This window comes from Anabrus simplex, chromosome 1, assembly GCF_040414725.1.
Source record: "Anabrus simplex isolate iqAnaSimp1 chromosome 1, ASM4041472v1, whole genome shotgun sequence".
Lineage (NCBI taxonomy): Eukaryota > Metazoa > Arthropoda > Insecta > Orthoptera > Tettigoniidae > Anabrus > Anabrus simplex.
The window spans coordinates 1,506,610,704-1,506,630,094 of NC_090265.1; the positions used below are offsets into that span (position 1 = coordinate 1,506,610,704).

At 37.7% G+C, this 19,391-nt stretch overlaps 1 protein-coding gene across 1 annotated transcript in view; it reads right to left on the reverse strand.

Annotated features, from left to right (window-relative positions):
* The window catches only part of LOC136861524 (collagen alpha chain CG42342), a 381,636-nt gene that overhangs the window by 21,953 nt on the left and 340,292 nt on the right, over positions 1-19,391 (reverse strand). Inside the window, exon 26 of the mRNA XM_067138827.2 lies at positions 5,428-5,562. Within this exon, the coding sequence (XP_066994928.1) occupies positions 5,428-5,562 (135 nt within the window). The remainder of the gene's footprint in view (positions 1-5,427; positions 5,563-19,391) is intronic.

The following is a 19,391-nucleotide window of genomic DNA, read 5'->3' on the forward strand; positions in this document are numbered from 1 at the left end:
GCTTCGGCAGCTGACACAATTCCTATCCTTGTCGCTAGATGGGGGCTTTGTTCATTCCATTCCTGACCTGGTTGAATGACTGGCTGTGGATTTTCAATCACTCTTGAGAATGAAGATAAGTTAACAGTATTTCTTCCAGGCAATCATTGTTCTTCTCCTGATGTCTTTATCCATCCTGCTTTGAAAGGACACCATCTGGTCTAAATAAACATATTGTTCTTGAATATCTGCAGCTTATACCAAGTGGTCCACCAGCCCCTTGTGATTCAGTTCTATGCATCCCTTCATATTTACTACAATTCTGAAAGACATCGGTCCCTCTCCCTAAACCGGGGTAATATAACAAGATGTATGTTTACGGGCTAGAAGACAGCAGGAATCGTGACCGCCACTATTAATTCATTATGGGTACCTCGAATGAACCCGTAAAACGAGTACAGGTACGCAGAACACATATTTTAAAACAGGAGGTGGATGAAAATACTGGGAGCATGGTACTATATAGACTGGGAAGTGGGCGCCGTAGGTAAAGTGTCGCAGTAACTCACATGGCAAGAAGACAGGGAGATATGTGATAGTGACCAGTGCTCGAGGTAGGAGGTTTGAATCCCACATAAGAATTTTTTTTACAGCCAGTTGCCTGGGATATAAAGAACATCCAATAATGTCCAATAACATTAACAATAATGCCACCACGCACCTACAATACAATTAGCTTGAAAGTGGGAATATTTAGCAGGAACGCACGATTCTGACAATGTTAGTTATAAACATGTCTTAGAAATGACTGCGTTTGTATTAATTTATATGCTAATGTAGGACCTTTTAATATTCATTCAGTACATTCAGTGGCATTGCAGGCTTAAAATATTTGGGTGTGCACACAGAGTAACAGCAGATTACAAAAACTATGTGTAAGTTCCCCTCAGTCAGTTAGTACGTTAACGGCAGCCCACTTAGTCTATATTGGGTTGTTAGTAATATTATATGAGGATTGGGGCAAAAGTCATGGCAACTATTTTTTTCTTGTAGATATGGGAACGGATCACAAACGTATATGTGTCGTGTGGAAGTTCTGCAGGCATAGTGTGTATGCAAAACAACAGATGGCTCTGTGATAGCTGGTAGTAGCGCAGTGAAGGCTATGAAATCAGTCAGTTGGTGAGTGTCGTGCGAGATGGAAGTAACCTGTGTTGAGCAGCGCGCTTACATCAAAATGGAATGTCACAGTGAATTAGTGGAAGCCCTTGGGAATAATGCCCTATCATACCATACAGTAGCATGGTGGGTAGGAAAGTTTCAACAAGGATGTGTGTCAACCAGTGATGAGCAACGTTCGGGACGACCTGTCAGTGTGCGGACTGACGTGGCATGTGTCACCATCGAGCAACTCGTGGATGAAGACAGGCGATGGACGCTACTGCAGTTAGAGAGGGCAAGTGGCATCGAGAAATGCACCATCCATAGGATATTGCGTAATGAGCTGCAACTGCGCAAAATCGCATCGCGGTGGGTACTGCATGCACTGACGGAAGCTCAAAGGTACAATATGCTCTGACCACTTTGCAAGCTGGCAACAGGACGGCGATCAGTTCTTGTCACAAATAATTGCCATCGATGAATTTTGGGCCAGGGCATACAAACCAGAACTGAAACGTCAGTCCATGGAGTGGCGACATGCTGGATCACAAAGGAGGCAGAAGATCCGTCAGAATCCTTCCCCAGTCAAATTGATGGTGATCGTCGCGTATGACATCAGGGGTGTCATTGTTTGCCACTTTGTTCCCCATGGCACAACAGTGACCGTACAGTACTACAGGGACTTCCTGGTGCTACAGGTACGACATGGTGTTCGGGAGAAACGTCCAGATCTTGTGGACAGTGCAATAATCCTGCATGACAATGCAAAACCACATAAAGCAGAGTATGTATGGCAGCTACTGCGACGTTGGGGATGAGAAGAATTGGAGCACCCACCGTACTCTCCCAACATTTCACCCTGTGACTTTGATCTCATTCAAAAGATGTGGTAGGTGGTTTGCAACGCACGAGGACATTGCTAATGCTGTGTGCCAACAGGTGACCCGGTTCACACATGGTGCGGCAAATGCTGAGGCACATGATATTCTGCGCCTCCCACATCGTTGGCAGCATATGGTGTCAGTAGCAGGGGACGATTTTGAGGGTATTTAGCTCCAAGTTTGTCATGTCAACTTTATGTGAACTGTGTTGTCATTCTTTTGCACCGGGAAGGCCATATTGCCCTGTATACTACCATAATAAATTAGTGTGTTACGATATTTCAGTGCTATTCATTGTCCACACATGTAGATAACACCTTGTCCTTTTGTCTGTATATGTCACATTTTCCAACCAGACTGATATCTTCAAGAGAAAAAAAATAGTTGTCATGACTTTTGCCCCAACCCTCGTAGAATAAATGGACATGAATACAAATACAGTAGAAGTCCGTTATAGCAAGAATTCATAACAGCCCAACATTTACTCGCTATACCGGAATGTCGTTATATCCGATTTTTGTATAAAAGTCGGAAAACCCTTCATCGGTATGAAACGGCAATCAGTTTGTTCAAAACTTGCATTTCCGCAGATGATATCCATACTACGGCTTACTTGTTTTTTTTTCGCAATCCGATACTACATGAAAGTGTATGTTTAATTTCATTCTGAAAAAAATATAGTTCCGTATTTCTCCGAATCCAAGATGAACTCCACTTTTTCCTTCAAAAAATTTAAATCAGGCTCAAAAAGAAGTTTGTAAAATCATACAGGCCTACGCATTTTTAGACTATTTTTAGACGCCGAACACTGACTTTCACCGGGCGAGTTGGCCGTGCGCGTAGAGGCGCGCGGCTGTGAGCTTGCATCCGGGAGATAGTAGGTTCGAATCCCACTATCGGCAGCCCTGAAAATGGTTTTCCGTGGTTTCCCCATTTTCACACCAGGCAAATGCTGGGGCTGTACCTTAGTTAAGGCCACGGCCGCTTCCTTCCAACTCCTAAGTCTTTCCTATCCCATCATCGCCATAAGACCTATCTGTGTCGGTGCGACGTAAAGCCCCTAGCAAAAAAAAAAAAACCACTGACTTTCGTCACGCCGTATTTCTTTTTTTTTTTTTTTGCTGCTGCACAATTATTCTTTATTTCCACGGGTTAAAGGACCATTAACTTAACATTGGCATCATAATACCGAAGAGAACTCATTGAAAATGTTCCAGCAATACCTATTCCATGCGTCTCTACAATACAACGATCCATCAGGAAATTATTCTTGCTGTCTATAAAACTGTTACTTTTACGCAGCGTCAGATATAACCGGCTACCGTTACATGCACGTCTCGCTTGTCGGGTGCAGCCAAATTCAATGGCTAGCGATGTATAGGCCTAATCACGAACGTTGAAAATCAGCGAACGAGTTTATTGCGCCACGGTATGGCCAACTGCCCTTGTGTTTTTCGTGCACATACCTCACAATTTCATCATCCACTTCTTTAAAACGTCCTTGTTGTGGACCACTGAATGTATTTTTTGTACAGTACGCATTTTTTTTAGCTGTTTGTCTTCACGCTAACGCCAAATATTGGCTTTAGTTAGGCCTATGCCGTATTTCCTTGTGGCTGCACAATTATTCTACATTTCCGAGTGTTTAATAAACATTAACTTAAAATTGGCATCATAATATCGACTAGAACCCGTGGAAAATTCGCCGGCAATACCTTTTTCACGTATCTTTACAAAACGACTATCCATCACGAAAATATTCCTGCTGTCTATAAACCTTAATTTTACTAAGCGTCAAGTACAATAGATGCGTCATGACTCTGCCACTGAGTAGCCATGGCTTTTCTAAGAATTCGAAGCGTCGCATGTTTTGATGCCATTTTGCAGATTTGAGAAACACACAGGCACTGTACACTGTACAACCGGTAGCGATGTGTAGTAAAGAGGCGGTCGTTTATTGTCAATGAGTTCTGTGCGCGTGTGAAAAGAAGCAGCGTGGTTACCGCGGTAGTTGCCAGTGGTATCCATTAACTTACTGTTAGGCCGCGAATGCAAGATTCTGAGGGGAAAAAAAGTCTTTGATACGGAGAAATACGGTATCACTCCACGCCTTGTGTAATATAAATGCCTACATGCTGGCCTATTTCCCACATTTTGCCTGATGATGACGCCAAACAGCGTCGAAACTAGTTCCAAGTGCAAATACATGTTATAAATAAACTATAACATTTTTGTATTGAAAAGGTGGACCCCTTTACGTTTTCCTATCTTCCATTCTCAGTTCAATACGGACAAAAATATGAAATTCTTAGGTTTAAAAGTTTGCCTATGGTAGAGCTTGACAAAAATATTCATGCAAAAATTCTGATGGGCTCAGCTTCAGGAAGAATGTGTTTTATTCTAAGAATAGATTTCAAAATTGTGATATACCATTCATTCTTAAATGGAGGCAATTTCATCTAAATTTAGCCTTCTTCTCTCTCACAGGCAACAAGGCACAGGGACAAACTTTACATAGATTTGGGATGAATCTTTCCACTCCATTGTTTACCCATGGACAACTACTGTATATGTCCTGTAGCTTTCTCAAGAGTTTGCAGATCCATAAACGTCAAAGTACTGTACAACTCCCATCTACAACTAAACTCAATATGGTTCATTGGGAAATTTCATAATACCTGTTATGATTCTATACATTTAACATGTATATAACACGGGAAGTATAATTTTTATTCTTAATATATATTAACATGTTCATTTCAAATTTCTAATTATGTTTTATATATTAATTTTGTCTATCAAAGACAGGCTTATGTACTAGTTGTACATAATATTCATTGTATTAAGTAAAAGAGAGTAAGAATAAAATTGTAGAGTAAGAAGTTGTTGTTTTCTTACTGATACTGCTAAAGGTCTGCTGCAGTACAAATCGCCTCTTAAATTAAACTACGGATTTACTAAATAAAGCTTATTTTTCATACTGTGTGTCTTTATATCAAATAAGAATTAGTGTCTTTATGTTTTGTCTCCTAAGGCAGGTAAATGCACATAATAAATAACTTTACATCTAAAACTAATAGTAAAATAAAAATAAATAAAGAGATAGAAGACATGAAATATAGCACTGTAATAAAGAAAAAAATACTTTCTTAAGTAAGTAGCTTATTTTGCAAGAATATGGAAAGAACAAGTGAGTTTGCATTGATGAGACAGACTTACAACAATTCTCTTTGCTCTCCTTCTTTATCAGTTTCTAATTCCTTACTATTTTACTCTGAAAGATAAGAACAATTTTCCTATTCCACCAAGATCTTCATCTCTGTCATTCTCCTAATCTCTCTCATATCTGTTGCTACATATTGCTTAGTTTGTTCCTAACTGAGTAAGAACAAGAATCTATACATACCTTAGGAGGTCTCCATCCACAACCTGGCAGTGGTAATCCGTCGGGACCTAGAGGGCAAGGTGCATCCAAACCTGGTACACCTTGATCACCTTTGTCACCTTTGTCACCCTTTCGTCCTCGTTTTCCAATAGGACCCTTAAAAGAAACAGTAGTTTTATTTGTATTGATATGTATTGTTTAGAAACAGGTTTTTCTCTCCATTGGACTTGTATAAATATTTTTATAATGGGATGTATACAAGAATAATATATTTTTCTTAATAGCTAAAAAAGAATGCTTTCTGCACTTCTTGTGGAAAAATTATGGTGATGTGATGTGACGTGTAACAAAACTGTTGCATGGCAAACACAATTATTGCTTTGTACACGTAATGAGAAAAAGGTTGAAATATTACTAAAATAATAACCATACATACCGGTATGTTATTTTGCTATCATTATTTTGAATACTTCAAATTTTGACGTATTTTCATCTTCCTCTAACAAAGCTGATATTGAGCAATAGTACTGTAAGTTATGTATTTTCTGACTAACAGTATTTGAAGTTATTCATGTTGTGATCTTTCACATCTCAAAGTTATCCAGTACAGTTTACTTTATACCAGTTAACCTAGTGGTTTCACAATATTAGTACCATAATACTTTAGATAATGGAAAGTATCTGTAATAAATGAGACTTTTTGGTAGTAATAAATATGAAAGTGAGTTTTGTAACAATAAATGAGTAGTGGCTTTGCAATATTCTGTATACTGTATATTACTTGTATACTCATATATCTATGCTGATAGGTTAATGACTAGGTAACATTAAAGAAGACCTAGATAAGAAAGGAGAGAAATGAGTTGCTGTAACGGCACAGGAAACATACCAAAGTAGAAACATATGTAGCCATATCATTCACAAACAAACCAAAATTATGCTAATAATGATGATATTTTTTATATCATGGTGTAGTAAAAATAATGTTACTGATTTCATGTTCTATTCACTACTTTTACATTTTGTGGAGATGCTAAGGTGCCAGACATTTTGTCCTGCAGGAAGTATTTTTTTAAACCAGTAAAGCATTTTTATTTTTGTAACATGATAAAGTAACACCTCCACAAAATTCTTACCAGAATTATTATTTTATAAGCATTTTTAAGCAACTATGCAGAACCAGACTTAAACCTCTGTGTTGAAAAGTTCATGCATATGATTTAACAATATTTATTTAGACATGCTATTGTTAATAGGGACGTGCTGGTTGAGGTGAAGCAATGGTAGCAACAAAAATATGTGTCAGATTGAAGTTCATAGAATGAAGAGATCACTGATCATTTTCTTTGTTCATTTTTGCACTGTTTTGTCAGTTATAATATCTAGCTGAATATAAGTCTAAAAGTCAGATATACTCAATATCCAGCTCTTTGGCTGAATAGTCACCATTGTGGCCTTCAGTTCAGAGGGTCTGGATTCATTTTCTGGTTGGGTCTCGCATTTTAATCACATCTGGTTCATTCTTCTGACTCGGGGACACATTCCTCCTCAAACACACATAAAACACCACACTACCAACAACCACAGAAATATGCAATAGTTAATACATCCCCTCCAGTCATGAAGCTTGGTCCCTTCTCAGAAAGCTGGGGGATGGTAAACCCATAACATGAATGAGTTCAGAAATTCACCCAAATAAAATTGCATCTCATGTAGTCATGACTTCCAAAAGTAGCAGGTATAAATTTTTCACGAAACGCATAAAGAAGAATCTGAAAATTCTGAAAGATAGTGTCCCAGATATATCGGAGTACTCCAGAGCTTTTACTGCAAATGAGATAACTGCTGCAATTGCTAATATCGAACCAGGCAAAGCACCAGGTGTGGATGGTATTCACCTGGAATTTATGACTCACTGTGGGGATAGAGTTACAGTATGGCTGTAAACCTTCTTCACGAAAATGCTACAGAGTGGCCAACTGCCAAGTTATTCAGACAAACAAAGATAATAGCCATCTTGAAGAAAGGAAAAGCTAGCGACAAACCAGAGAGCTATCACTCTATTGCCCTGCTTAGTGTGACATAAATTACTAAATAGGCTCCTTCTCAACAGAACTGACCCAGAGATACTCAAGAAAATCCTGATGGAGCAGGCAGGATTCAGGCTGCACTACCACACAGAAGCATTACAGACCAAATAATGTCTCTTACAATTTACATAGTAGCAGACTATCAGAGAAAGCTTAAGACATTGTGGCACTCTTACTGATCTGATAGCAGCCTAAGATACAGTCTGGAAGGATGGCCTACTTTTCAAGTTTCTGAAAGTGATGCCATGTAAGACGACTGCCTGGCTCTTGAATAATATGCTAAGCCAAAGACTTTTCCAAGTACATGTGGGAAATACTATGAGCATCAAAAGATCACTAAATAATGGACTTCCTCAGGGTTCTGTTCTTGCTCCAATCTTATTTAGTGTATATATCTCAGATATGCCTACCATACCGTCAAGAAAATTTGGTTATGCTGATGATTTGGTGATTGCCACCAGAGATACAACATTCAAGAAATCCAAGATGATCCTAACTGATGACCTTAAAGAGTTCATACAGTACTTCAATGCCAACAAAACAGAAGTATGTTTATTTCCACCAAAACAGAAAGACGGCTAATAAACAATTGCAGGTGTACATTGGAAATCAATTACTGAAACATAATAGATTCTCTAAATACCTAGGAGTCACCTTAGATAGAACACTCTCCTTTAGACAACACCTTCATAATGTTCAATACAAAGGAAGAGTTCACAACAATATGATCAAAAAATGATGGGGTACAACTTGGGGGTTCAACGCAACTTTACTTCGATGCACAGCTTTGGGACTTGTGTTTTCAACTGCTGAGTACTATGCTCCTGTTTGGTTGAATATGGAGCGTTGCCCCAGTTAATACAGGATGCGACACTGAGTGTATGTGCCACTCCTGGAAGCAGCTGCACGTCGGTTATTTTGTTCTGTCTGGTCAGTGTGATTTAGAGAAGTGCTGTGTACAGTCATATCATACCATTGTTGCCTCATGGCCTGCCAAATTGCAGATATATAGCAAGGCTACATTGTTGGCCTTTCTGATGCTAATTTCTCATTATCAAGGATTGTACAACAGTGTAAAATGAAAGGTCTCAACACTAGTAAGTCCTCTGTAGGCAATGTGATAAAATTATATCAGAATGGTTTCCCGCCAGAAACAATAACTTCGGAAAAACTGCCGCGGAATAGAGTTCGACCCTCCAGGACTTCGGGCATCATTAAGAAGGTAAAGGCTGCTGTCCTGGAGAAAAATCCACCAACTCAAAGACACCTTGCCAGCCACACAAACACACTGAAGGTACAGTCTACTTTAAAATTAAAGAAGATCTGAACCTGGTATAGCGGCGTAAGGCACGTGGACATTCATGGAAAGCAAGGGACGTTAAAGAACGGCTCACTGATGTCAGAAAATTATACAAAAATTACCTAGCAGGGGATAAATGGCAGTTGGTTGTTATCCTGGATGAAGCTTTGGTTTATTTGGATGACACCTACAAGCCCCGTGCAATTTACTATCACCCAAAAGGCCAAAAAGGGCACTCAAACTTCGTCAAGGAAAACAAAGAAAAGTTTGCTTGGGGGTTCAAGGTAGTGGCAGGATATTATGCCCTAGGTATATTCAGAATCCTCAGAGTGCCAAAAAATGTGAATATCGTTGCTACCTACTTCCAGAAGAATGTCGTAGACCTCTATTTTGACAAAGAAATGCCTTGGCTGTATGGTGAGGATGCTTCAAATGTACGGATCCACATGGATAAAGCATCCAGTCATAATGCCAGATCATCAGTCACCTACTACGAGAGAAAAGAAGCAGAGACAGGTGTCCATGTCACACCATTTAGTGACATCCCCGTCAAATCACCAGATGTCTCACTGATGGATTTCTGTGGCATTGTTTTTCTGAAAAGAGGGTTTTCTTGTGGATGTCCCACCGCTATTGAGGGTCTTTGTAAAGTGTGCAAGGAGGCATGGGACAATATTCCTCTTCCTGTACTCTGTAGAAGTCTTCTACTGTGAAAATTGAGATGTAGGGCAATAGCCCATGCCCGTGGCTATCACAGTGAGCTCAACCGAGTCTGGATAAAAGGAATTGCCTAGGACAAATTGCAAGTCAAAATCGTCCAAGCTTAAGTGGGGCAACCCTCCATAGCCCTCACACTAACCTCATAGATACGCAGCTCAACACCACAAGCATCTCATCACTGACACAATAAGGTCTACACCCACATATTGTCTACCTATCTTCAGCCATATCTTGCCACCAGATCTTTGACGTAAAAACACTCTCCTCGGGGAGTTGAAGAAAGTAATGAATAATCCCCAGTTACCAATACATGGTGACATCGTTGATGTCCATTTGAATCATCTAAGATCTCGAAATACACCAATAAGAACTGCAATAGAACTGAAGAATACCAACTTCAATATAACTAAAAGAATAGCAGGGTTGACAAGATACTAGGCCTGAGTCAACTCTGCCACAAATTGGTTCGTCGTTGTTACCTGGATTTGAGCTTCCTCGTAAAACCTGGTCTACACTTAACAGGATACAATCAGGCCATAGTAACTGTGCAGATTTCCACTACAAATGGAAAATAATTGCTAAACCCAACTACAACTGTGCCTCTAAGCAGACCATCAAACATATTATCACCGATTGTCCAAAAAGAAAGTACAGTGGCAACATCAGTGATTTTGCTTGTGAGTTTCCAGAGACAATTAGTTATGTAAACAACCTGGACATAAAGATATAGTTCACTTTCCAAAATCATGTATGTATGTATTGTATCGGTAAAGCCATATGCTAAATAAATAAATAATTAAATAAATTCAGTTTGTAACATGTAGAGATGTTAAACCTGCATAAATTTGGTGTGGGTCGTGTGTGCAGTTCCATACTGATACACTCAACTATACAAGTGGCACTGAGCGAGACAGCTACATGGTTGGAGACGTAGCTATCAGCTTGTATTCAAAAGATATTGAGTTCAAACCCCACTTTTGGCAACCCATAAAATGGCTTTCCATTTTCACACACGCCACAGTTACTTTCTTTCCAGCCCTAACCCTTTCCTATCCTACTGTCACCATAAGACATGTCTCTGTTAATGCAACATAAAACAAACAGCAAAATATATGAGTAGCACAAATCAATCAATCAATCAATCAATCAATCAATCAATCAATCAATCAATCAATCAATCAATCAATCAATCATTGATTTGCATATAGAGCTGTCACCCAGGTGGCAGATTACCTATCACTTGTTTACCTAGTCTTTACTTAAAATTTCAAAGAACTTTAACATTTATCAAACATTTCCCTTGATAAATTATTCATCATCATCATCATCATCATCATCATCATCATCATCATCATCATCATTTCCCAACTCCAGTTTCCCAGGTGTGGTGTACTAGCACTCGCCATCTCCTTCTGTCTTCATACATCTTCTGTTCCAGTACATCCTCCCATTTGTGTCCTCTCTCCTCCACATCTGATCTTACGGTCTCTATCCAACATTTTCTTGGTCTTCCCTGTGGTCTTCTTCCTACGAGATTAAGGTCAAGATATTTTCTGGCAGGTCTTTCCCTGTTCATTCTCATTATGTGCTCATACCACTGAAGTCTGCATTTCTTTATGACACTGGTAATAGGAACCTCAATACCAGCTACTTTCCTATTCACTTCATTTCTGATCTTGTCTTTTCTGGTAGTTTGGTTCATGGTTCTAATGAATCTCATTTCAGTTGCTTGGATTCTACTGAAATCTTTGTTTAGTAGGGTACATGTCTCTAAACCATACATGAGGACTGGTATGAAGTAAGTGTGGTACATGATTGTTTTCGCCTTTTCTTTTGTGGTATTTTGCAGTCCCAGAGAAGATTTCTGAGTTGACTGTAGAAGTTTGATCCTTTCTGTGTCCTGCTGAGTATTTCCTGCTTAACAATGTTGTCTTTCGAGAGTGTGCTTCTGAGGTACCTGAAGTGGGAAGCTGATTCGATTTTTGCTCCTTCCAGAAATATATTTGAGCTTGTTCCTTCCCTGTTGATGGTCGTTTCCACTGTCTTTGTTTTGCTCATCTTCAGTCCAAAATTTTTGAATGTGTTGTTCCATTCATTATTTCATTCCTTAATTCCTCTTCCTATAAATAAATATTTGCTCCATTTTGTCCTCTTGAATTCCTACTTTATCTTCATACGATAATCTTTCCTACCTTTAGAAGCTCCACTTAAGTGTATTCATCTACCAATGTCATTCCATGCAGTCTCTCCACTGACAGCTCAGAACATACCAGTTAATCGAGCTGCTTGTCTCCTTACTCCCAAGTCTTCCCAGCCCAAATTTTGCAACATTTTTGTAACACTACTCCTTTGTAGAAAATCACCTGTAAAAAATTGTGCTGCTTTCCTTTGGATCTTTCCTAGTTCTCATATCAAGTAATTCTGGTGAGGGTTTCATATACTGGAACCATACTCTAAATTTACTCATTCGAGACAAATATTTCAGGTTCCCTATGGGAATCGATTTCTGTAACATACATGGTATGTTTCAAGCTGTCGGTGCAGAGATGGCGTGGAATGACATTAGTAGACGATTAAGCTTGAGCGGAGCTTTTAAAAGTAAGAAAGATCATAATATGAAGATACAGTAGGAATTCAAGAAGACAAATTGAATTGAATATTAATTTATAGGATGAGTTGTATTTAGGGACTGAAATGCATTATCAAGGAAAATGTTCGATAAATTTCCAAGTTCTTTGCAAATGTTTAAGGAAAAGATAGATAAACAATTGATAGGGAATCACCACCTGAGTGATAGCCCTAACTGCAGATCATTGATGATTGACTGATACAAGTAACATATGTCAAGCTGATTGGCCTGAAATTATCTGCTTTACGTTTATCACCCTTTCCCTTGTACAATGGGGCTTCTTTTGCAACTCTCCATTCATTTGGTATAATTCCTTCATAAAAACAATAATCAAGTAAGTATTTCAGATATGGCACTATATCCCAAACTTTTGTATCTGTTTGCAAATATCTCTATAATCATAGGTAAATTTCACTGCTTTTCCAGTACTGGTAACCTCCTGTACCTGGACATAATCTCTATGATTGAACTATTTTTACATACTGCTGAGTGGGTCCTTCTGAATCTATACACATATACAATTCCCTGGACCTGTTTCTGCCTTAAATTACCTAAAATTCATATGACTGCCAATTATGTCTGCTGTCATGTTATTCTTAGGTGACTTTTTTTTTTTTTTACTAAAGACAATTTGCTAGTAAATTCCTTCAATCTCTCCTTACTTTCACAACCATTCCTAACTCTATTTCTTTCTAACCTGCACTTCCTTCTTAATCTCTTTATTTCTTTCTTATAATACTGTATAGTGGGACTTTCCCATTCCTTACTACCTTTAAAATTACATACCTGATACACTTCTTAACAATTGCTTTTAACACATCCCATAGGCTGTTTACATTTTTATTTGTTATTTTTCACTGATTAGAATTACTTTTTGAAAACTCCCCCATGCACCTCTTATCAGCCATATGGCATTGCCTAATAGTTCTACTTTTACCACTTTCCTTTCTATCACATTTAACTATAACAAAAAGAGCTTTGTAATCATTTACATCATCTATCATTTCAATTTCTCTGTAGAGCTCATCTGGTTTTATCAGCACCATGTCAAGAATATTCTTTGATCTAGTTCGTTTCATTCATTTCTGATTCAGCTGTCCTTCCCAGATCAACGTATTTATAACTTGTTCATCATGCTTTCTGTTATTTGCATTACCTCCTTGTTAACACTGGGTAAATTGGGATCACCCGCTACAGTAATATTCCTTACTGCATCATTTCCCTCATAGTTCATTATCTTATCAAATAATTCCACAACAGCATAAGCACCACCTTTTCCAGGTCTGTACATCCCACATCAAGATGCCTATTATCTTTAGAGATGAGCCTTATACCCAGAATTTCATGTTACTTATCCCTGTCTTTTTCATAGCTTACAAATTGTTCTTTCAACAGTATGTATACTCTCTCTTCTACCATTCCCATGCTCTCTCTATGATAAACACTCCAGTTCTGTGAGAGAATTTCCTCATCCATAATATCACTTCTTAGCCATGATTCAACTCTTATTACAATATCGGGTATACAGTATATATCCATTAAATTAATACTATTACTTTCTTTACACTATTGTGCAGTATAACACTAACAACTCTATGTTGTCCTTACTAAGCTTTCACCTCCCTGTACTCTCTTCACCACTCCATAGTACAACCCATTTTCCTGATTATAGCTCCCTATAACTCTTCTAAACAGACATCGTAACTTATACGTACCATTGCTGTTCAAGTTTAAGCCATCTAAGCATAGGTCCCTATCTCCTCCATTAGCATCCACAAATCTCACCCCTAGTTTCTCCACATACTCACTCTATAGCCTCTTTATATCCCCAGTCACTTTCCAGTGAGTATCCCTTCTACACAGTATTTCCGCTATTTACAGTCTCCGCTCCCTTAAACTTCTCGAGTGCTGCCGTAAACAGATCACAGTCTTCCCCAACTATATTATTACCTGTTCCTGCTTGCTTTACGTTGTTGGTACCAGCATGGAAAATTACCACCTTTCCTTTACCCTCCTCCTTCCCATCTACTTTCCTCAACAACTGCCTTAAACTAATTCCTGGATAACACCCTACTCAACTTCGCTTTCCTCCAAACACTTTTCCGATAGAGTCGCTCATGGTCAGAGCCTCAACCCTGTCCACTGTGACAGTACATATATCACACCCTCGCATTGTATGCAGAAATGAGAATTATTATTATTATTATTATTATTATTACTACTACTTCATTTGTATATTTATTTGTAATATTGTAAGCTGGAAGGTCCCCATATGTGGTATGAGTAATTTGTTTTGTACAACGGCTGGGAAAACATTGCTATTTTAACTTGGAAACTTTGCATGAGTCATTTGGAAATAACCAGAGTCTGCTGGTGTTGTAGTCGGAAATCTCCAATGACATGTTTGTTCATATTGAATGATGTTGATCACAGCAATTATAATAAGAAGTATTTCTTATCCACCTATTCAATACAAATCACCTTTATTGGTGTTTAAATTTTTATACAATTAAATCTTTTAAGAGACATGTTTCGCTCTTATAGAAAGCATCTTCAGCCATTAATTTTAATCTTAAAATGATGTTCATGAACAGTTGTAAACATATTAAAAAGGAAATAGCCAAAATTAAAATTACAGTAATCTAAAAATCTAATTACATCACATCTAAGAAACAACTTTAAAACACTTCAAAAAACGTGATAGTATGAACATTTAAAATTATCACATGTCCATTCAAAACCTTGTGTCTGAATATAGAATAACATTTACTACTGTTTTTAAGATGAAGATTCAATAATAGTTTCAGACACAAGGTTTTGAATGGACATGTGATAATTTTAAATGTTCATATTATCATGTTTTTGAAGTGTTCTAAAGTTGTTTTTTAGATGTGATGTAATTAGATTTTTAGATTACTGTAATTTTAATTTTGACTATTGTCTTTTTAATATGTTTATAACTGTTCACGAACATCATTTTAAGATTAAAATTAATGGCTGAAGATGCTCTTTATAAGAGCAAAACATGTCCCTTAGAAGAATTAAGTGTATAAAAATGTAAACACCAATAAAGGTGATTTGTATTGAATAGGTGGATAAGAAATACTTCTTATCATAATTTCTGTAATTTCCAATGAGTCATGTGAAACACCCCTGAGTCTGTTGATGCTGTTATTGTCATGGGATTCAGGAGAGGTTCAGGGCGTGACAAGAGTACCTACTCATGATTGGCTGGCCAGGATAAATCTCAACGTATCATGTGAGAGCCGAGGTCTATAGATGCATCTGATGAAACGGCGAGAAGAATACATGGGAATGAACTTCACACTGGACGGTATTGGACTGGACTTCAAACGTTTGTGGAAGGTAGTCTTATTACGTTTGTGGAACGTGACTAACTTACAAGTGTGGAGCGCTTAGACACTGGGTATTGGATCACTTGTGGTGGCTTGGTATTATATGTTGGTGAAAGCTGTGGGGTGCTATATCTCAGACTTTCCAAAATGTGCATTTTAGAATGACAAGCATGTGTTGCTCAAGTGAATGTATCTTTAAACCAAGTGTTAGAGTCAGTGAACACAGTATTATAAAGGTAGAGTATCTGCGTGATACAATAAGTGCCAATTATGAGAATCTGGAAATCGTGTTGATACAGAGACAGTGAAGGGTACTTATCTACATATACTGTATGTGATTGTTCAACGGACTAACTGCAAATGGTAGCTTAGTCCTCGCTTTTGTTTTCTCGTTGTTGTTGTTGTTGTTGTTGTTGTTGTTGTTGTTGTTGTTGTTGTTGTTGTTGTTGTTGTTGTTGTTGTTGTTGTTGTTGTTGTTGTTGTTGTTGTTGTTGTTGTTGTTGTTGTTGTTGTTGTTGTTGTTGTTGTTGTTGTTGTTGTTGTTGTTGTTGTTGTTGTTGTTGTTGTTGTTGTTGTTGTTGTTGTTGTTGTTGTTGTTGTTGTTGTTGTTGTTGTTGTTGTTGTTGTTGTTGTTGTTGTAAATATGGAGTCTTCCAGTGACATTTTGTGAGTGTATTTTATGTACATTTTGGTGTGCTGATGAGGTGCTCATGCATGGATGTTATTCAGAATATAGTTAGTTTTTGAATCAATGGAGTTATTGATGAACCTAGGTGCAGTTCCTACCTATTTAGTCATTTCCAGAAGGTTAGGTAAGGCCTGAAGCAGATGTACCACTATGCAGCTATATGTACATGCCCTGGGAGAGACAGATTTATCATGCTCTATCAACATTCGAGGGATCCATTCTGGTGAATTCTGGTGCCCATAATACGGACATTTTGATCATTATTGTTATTAATTTAATTTATTTCAGTAATTTATTCAGTTATTTATTCACATATTTTGAATGAGGTTACAATTTACGCCCAAGCATGAAGTGATTAAGTATTTTATTCTTTTCATATTTGATTATTTTAATCATATTGCAATGGTTATTATTATTATTATTATTATTATTATTATTATTATTATTATTATTATTATTATTATTATTATTATTATTATTATTATTATTATTATTATTATTATTATTATTATTATTCCAAAAATATGGAGGAAAATTAAGATAATTGCTATATTGAAACCTGGGAAAGAACCTTCTGACCCCAAGAGTTACCAACCCATCTTATTATTATGCCATCTTTATAAGATGTTTGAAAAGCTGCTATTGAACCACCTATCACCAAAGATTGACAATTTACTTATACCTAAACATGCAGGCTTCAGACCCCAGAGAAATTGTACAGCATAAATAACTCACTTAACACAACACATAGAGGATGGGTTTGAGAAGGGCCAGATCACAGGAGTGGCAGTTATTGATCTCTTATCAGCTTATGATACAGTCCAACACTGCATAATACTTCACAAGATCTACAGCTTGACCCTGGACTTTGGTTTCACTAGAATAATTGCCACCTTATTGCACAACCGAAGGTTCTATGTTGAATTCCAAGGAAGTCAGTGCCGTTGGAGGACCCAAAGGAATGGTGTGCCCCAAGGGAGTGTATTGTCACCAATACTCTTTAACATTTATACAAATGATCAGCCCAGACCTCATGCAACCAAAAGTTTCATATATGCCGACGACCTTGCTTTAACGGTATGGATAAGTGATTTTGAAGAAGCAGAACAGATGCTTACAGGAACTCTAGAAACCTTTTCTGACTACTACAACAAGAACCACCTGAAGCCAAACCCACAAAAGACTCAGGTCAGTGCTTTCCATCTTCTACACAGACAGGCAGGAAGAAAACTGAAAGTGACTTGGGAGGGCACCAAATTGGAACACTGTTTTACACCCAAATACCTTGGAATTACCTTAGACAGGTCCCTCACCTACCGACGGCATTGTCTAAACACAAAACACAAGGTGTCAGCCCGTAATAACATCATTCAGAAACTTGTTGGTAGTGACTGGGGTGCTGAACCTCAAGTGGTCCATACTTCTGCCATGACACTTTGCTTCTCCGCGGGTGAATATGCCTGCCCAGCATGGTATAAATCCGCCCATGCAAAGCAAGTAGATGTGGCTCTTAATGAAACTGCGAGACTAATTACTGGATGTGTGTAGCCAACTTCAGTTGACAAACTGTATTGTATGGCAGGAATTGCTCCTCCTGATATACGCCGGGAAGTAGCCGCAAATGCCAAAAGAAAAAAAGTTGAAGAAATGAGCTACATCCACTACACAGACACACTCCACCAAAGCCTAGATTGAAATCTAGGAGATTTTTCCTACATTCAACATCTCCACTAAATACATCTCCGAAGAAAGCCAGAGAAAAATTGTGGGCAGCCAGAATAAGTTATCTTCAAACATGGACAAAACCAGCTGAATGCTTACCAACCAGACACAACTTGGACTGGATCACATGGAGATCACTGAACAGGTTAAGAACAGGTATTGAAAGTCTAAGGACAACTTAGTGAAATGGGGATACTATTTGGATGTGTCGCCACTATGTGAATGCGGAGAGGTGCAGACTACCAAGCATCTATGTCAGTGCTCATGTTGCCCTGATTCTTGCAGTGAGGAGGATTTGCTCAAGACACAAGGAAATGCAGTCACAGTTGCTCGCTTCTGGACAAATACTATTTAATACCATTTTGGCACACGTGTAAAAATTCCTTCTGTTTTACTGTTACTAAATTGTAATGTAAAAAAAAAAAAAGTTCTATTGCATGCTTCTGACTTGATTAAATAAACAAATTATTATTATTATTATTATTATTATTATTATTATTATTATTATTATTATTATTATTATTATTATTATTATTATTATTATTATTATTATTGTTATTATTATTAATGTTATTCACATATATTACACCACCTCATTTGATCCTTTCCTCTCCTGTTCTCCCTTAACTTGCCTGATGGCTGCAGAATCTACTTCTTCCTCCTTTCTTTCCCTCTCATGACCTTCCACCTCCCTCTTGCTATCCTCAACTTTATATTACCCTTTTCTATCATTACCTTTCCTCTTGTCTAATCCCTCCTGTGTTACTTTCCTGTTCCCTATCTTCCTTCCACTGTTCTACCTGCAGTGACTCATACTGATTTCTCACCGATACTTCTCCTGAAGATGATATAGATGTTGATTCCCATAGGGAACCTGAAATATTTGTCCTGAATCAAGTTGCTCCCTGAAGAGTACCCTTAGGCCTCATTTTCCCTCCTTTTAAAACATCAGTCCACCTATCTTCCACAACTTCTCCCCTTCATTCCCCTTCTTGCCTACTTCCATACCCTGTACATTGATAGGAGGAGACCTACCTTCATTCCTGTACTCTGTTAAAACCCTAATAATCTCTCTCAGACTTGCTGTGTCCACTCTCATCATTCTTAATGCCCACTCACATGCACAGTCCCTACACCTCTCCACTTGTCTCCCTCAGCTATTCTTTCATATTCTTTACAGGAATATGAATTACATTGAAAATATTAACAGAAATAAAATAGAGTATTCTGTGAATAAATACATCAGAGGAAAGAAATACTGTATATTATACAAGGATTTCATGACAATGAATCAAGCACGATATTAACGGACAAAATAACTACCGGTACACTACTGTTAGGTTACTGAAGTGTGTCCTAATTAATAACAACCTAACTGAAACTATAGAAATGTAGTTATACTAAATATGTTAATACTTAGATGTATTATTATTATTATTATTATTATTATTATTATTATTATTATTATTATTATTATTAT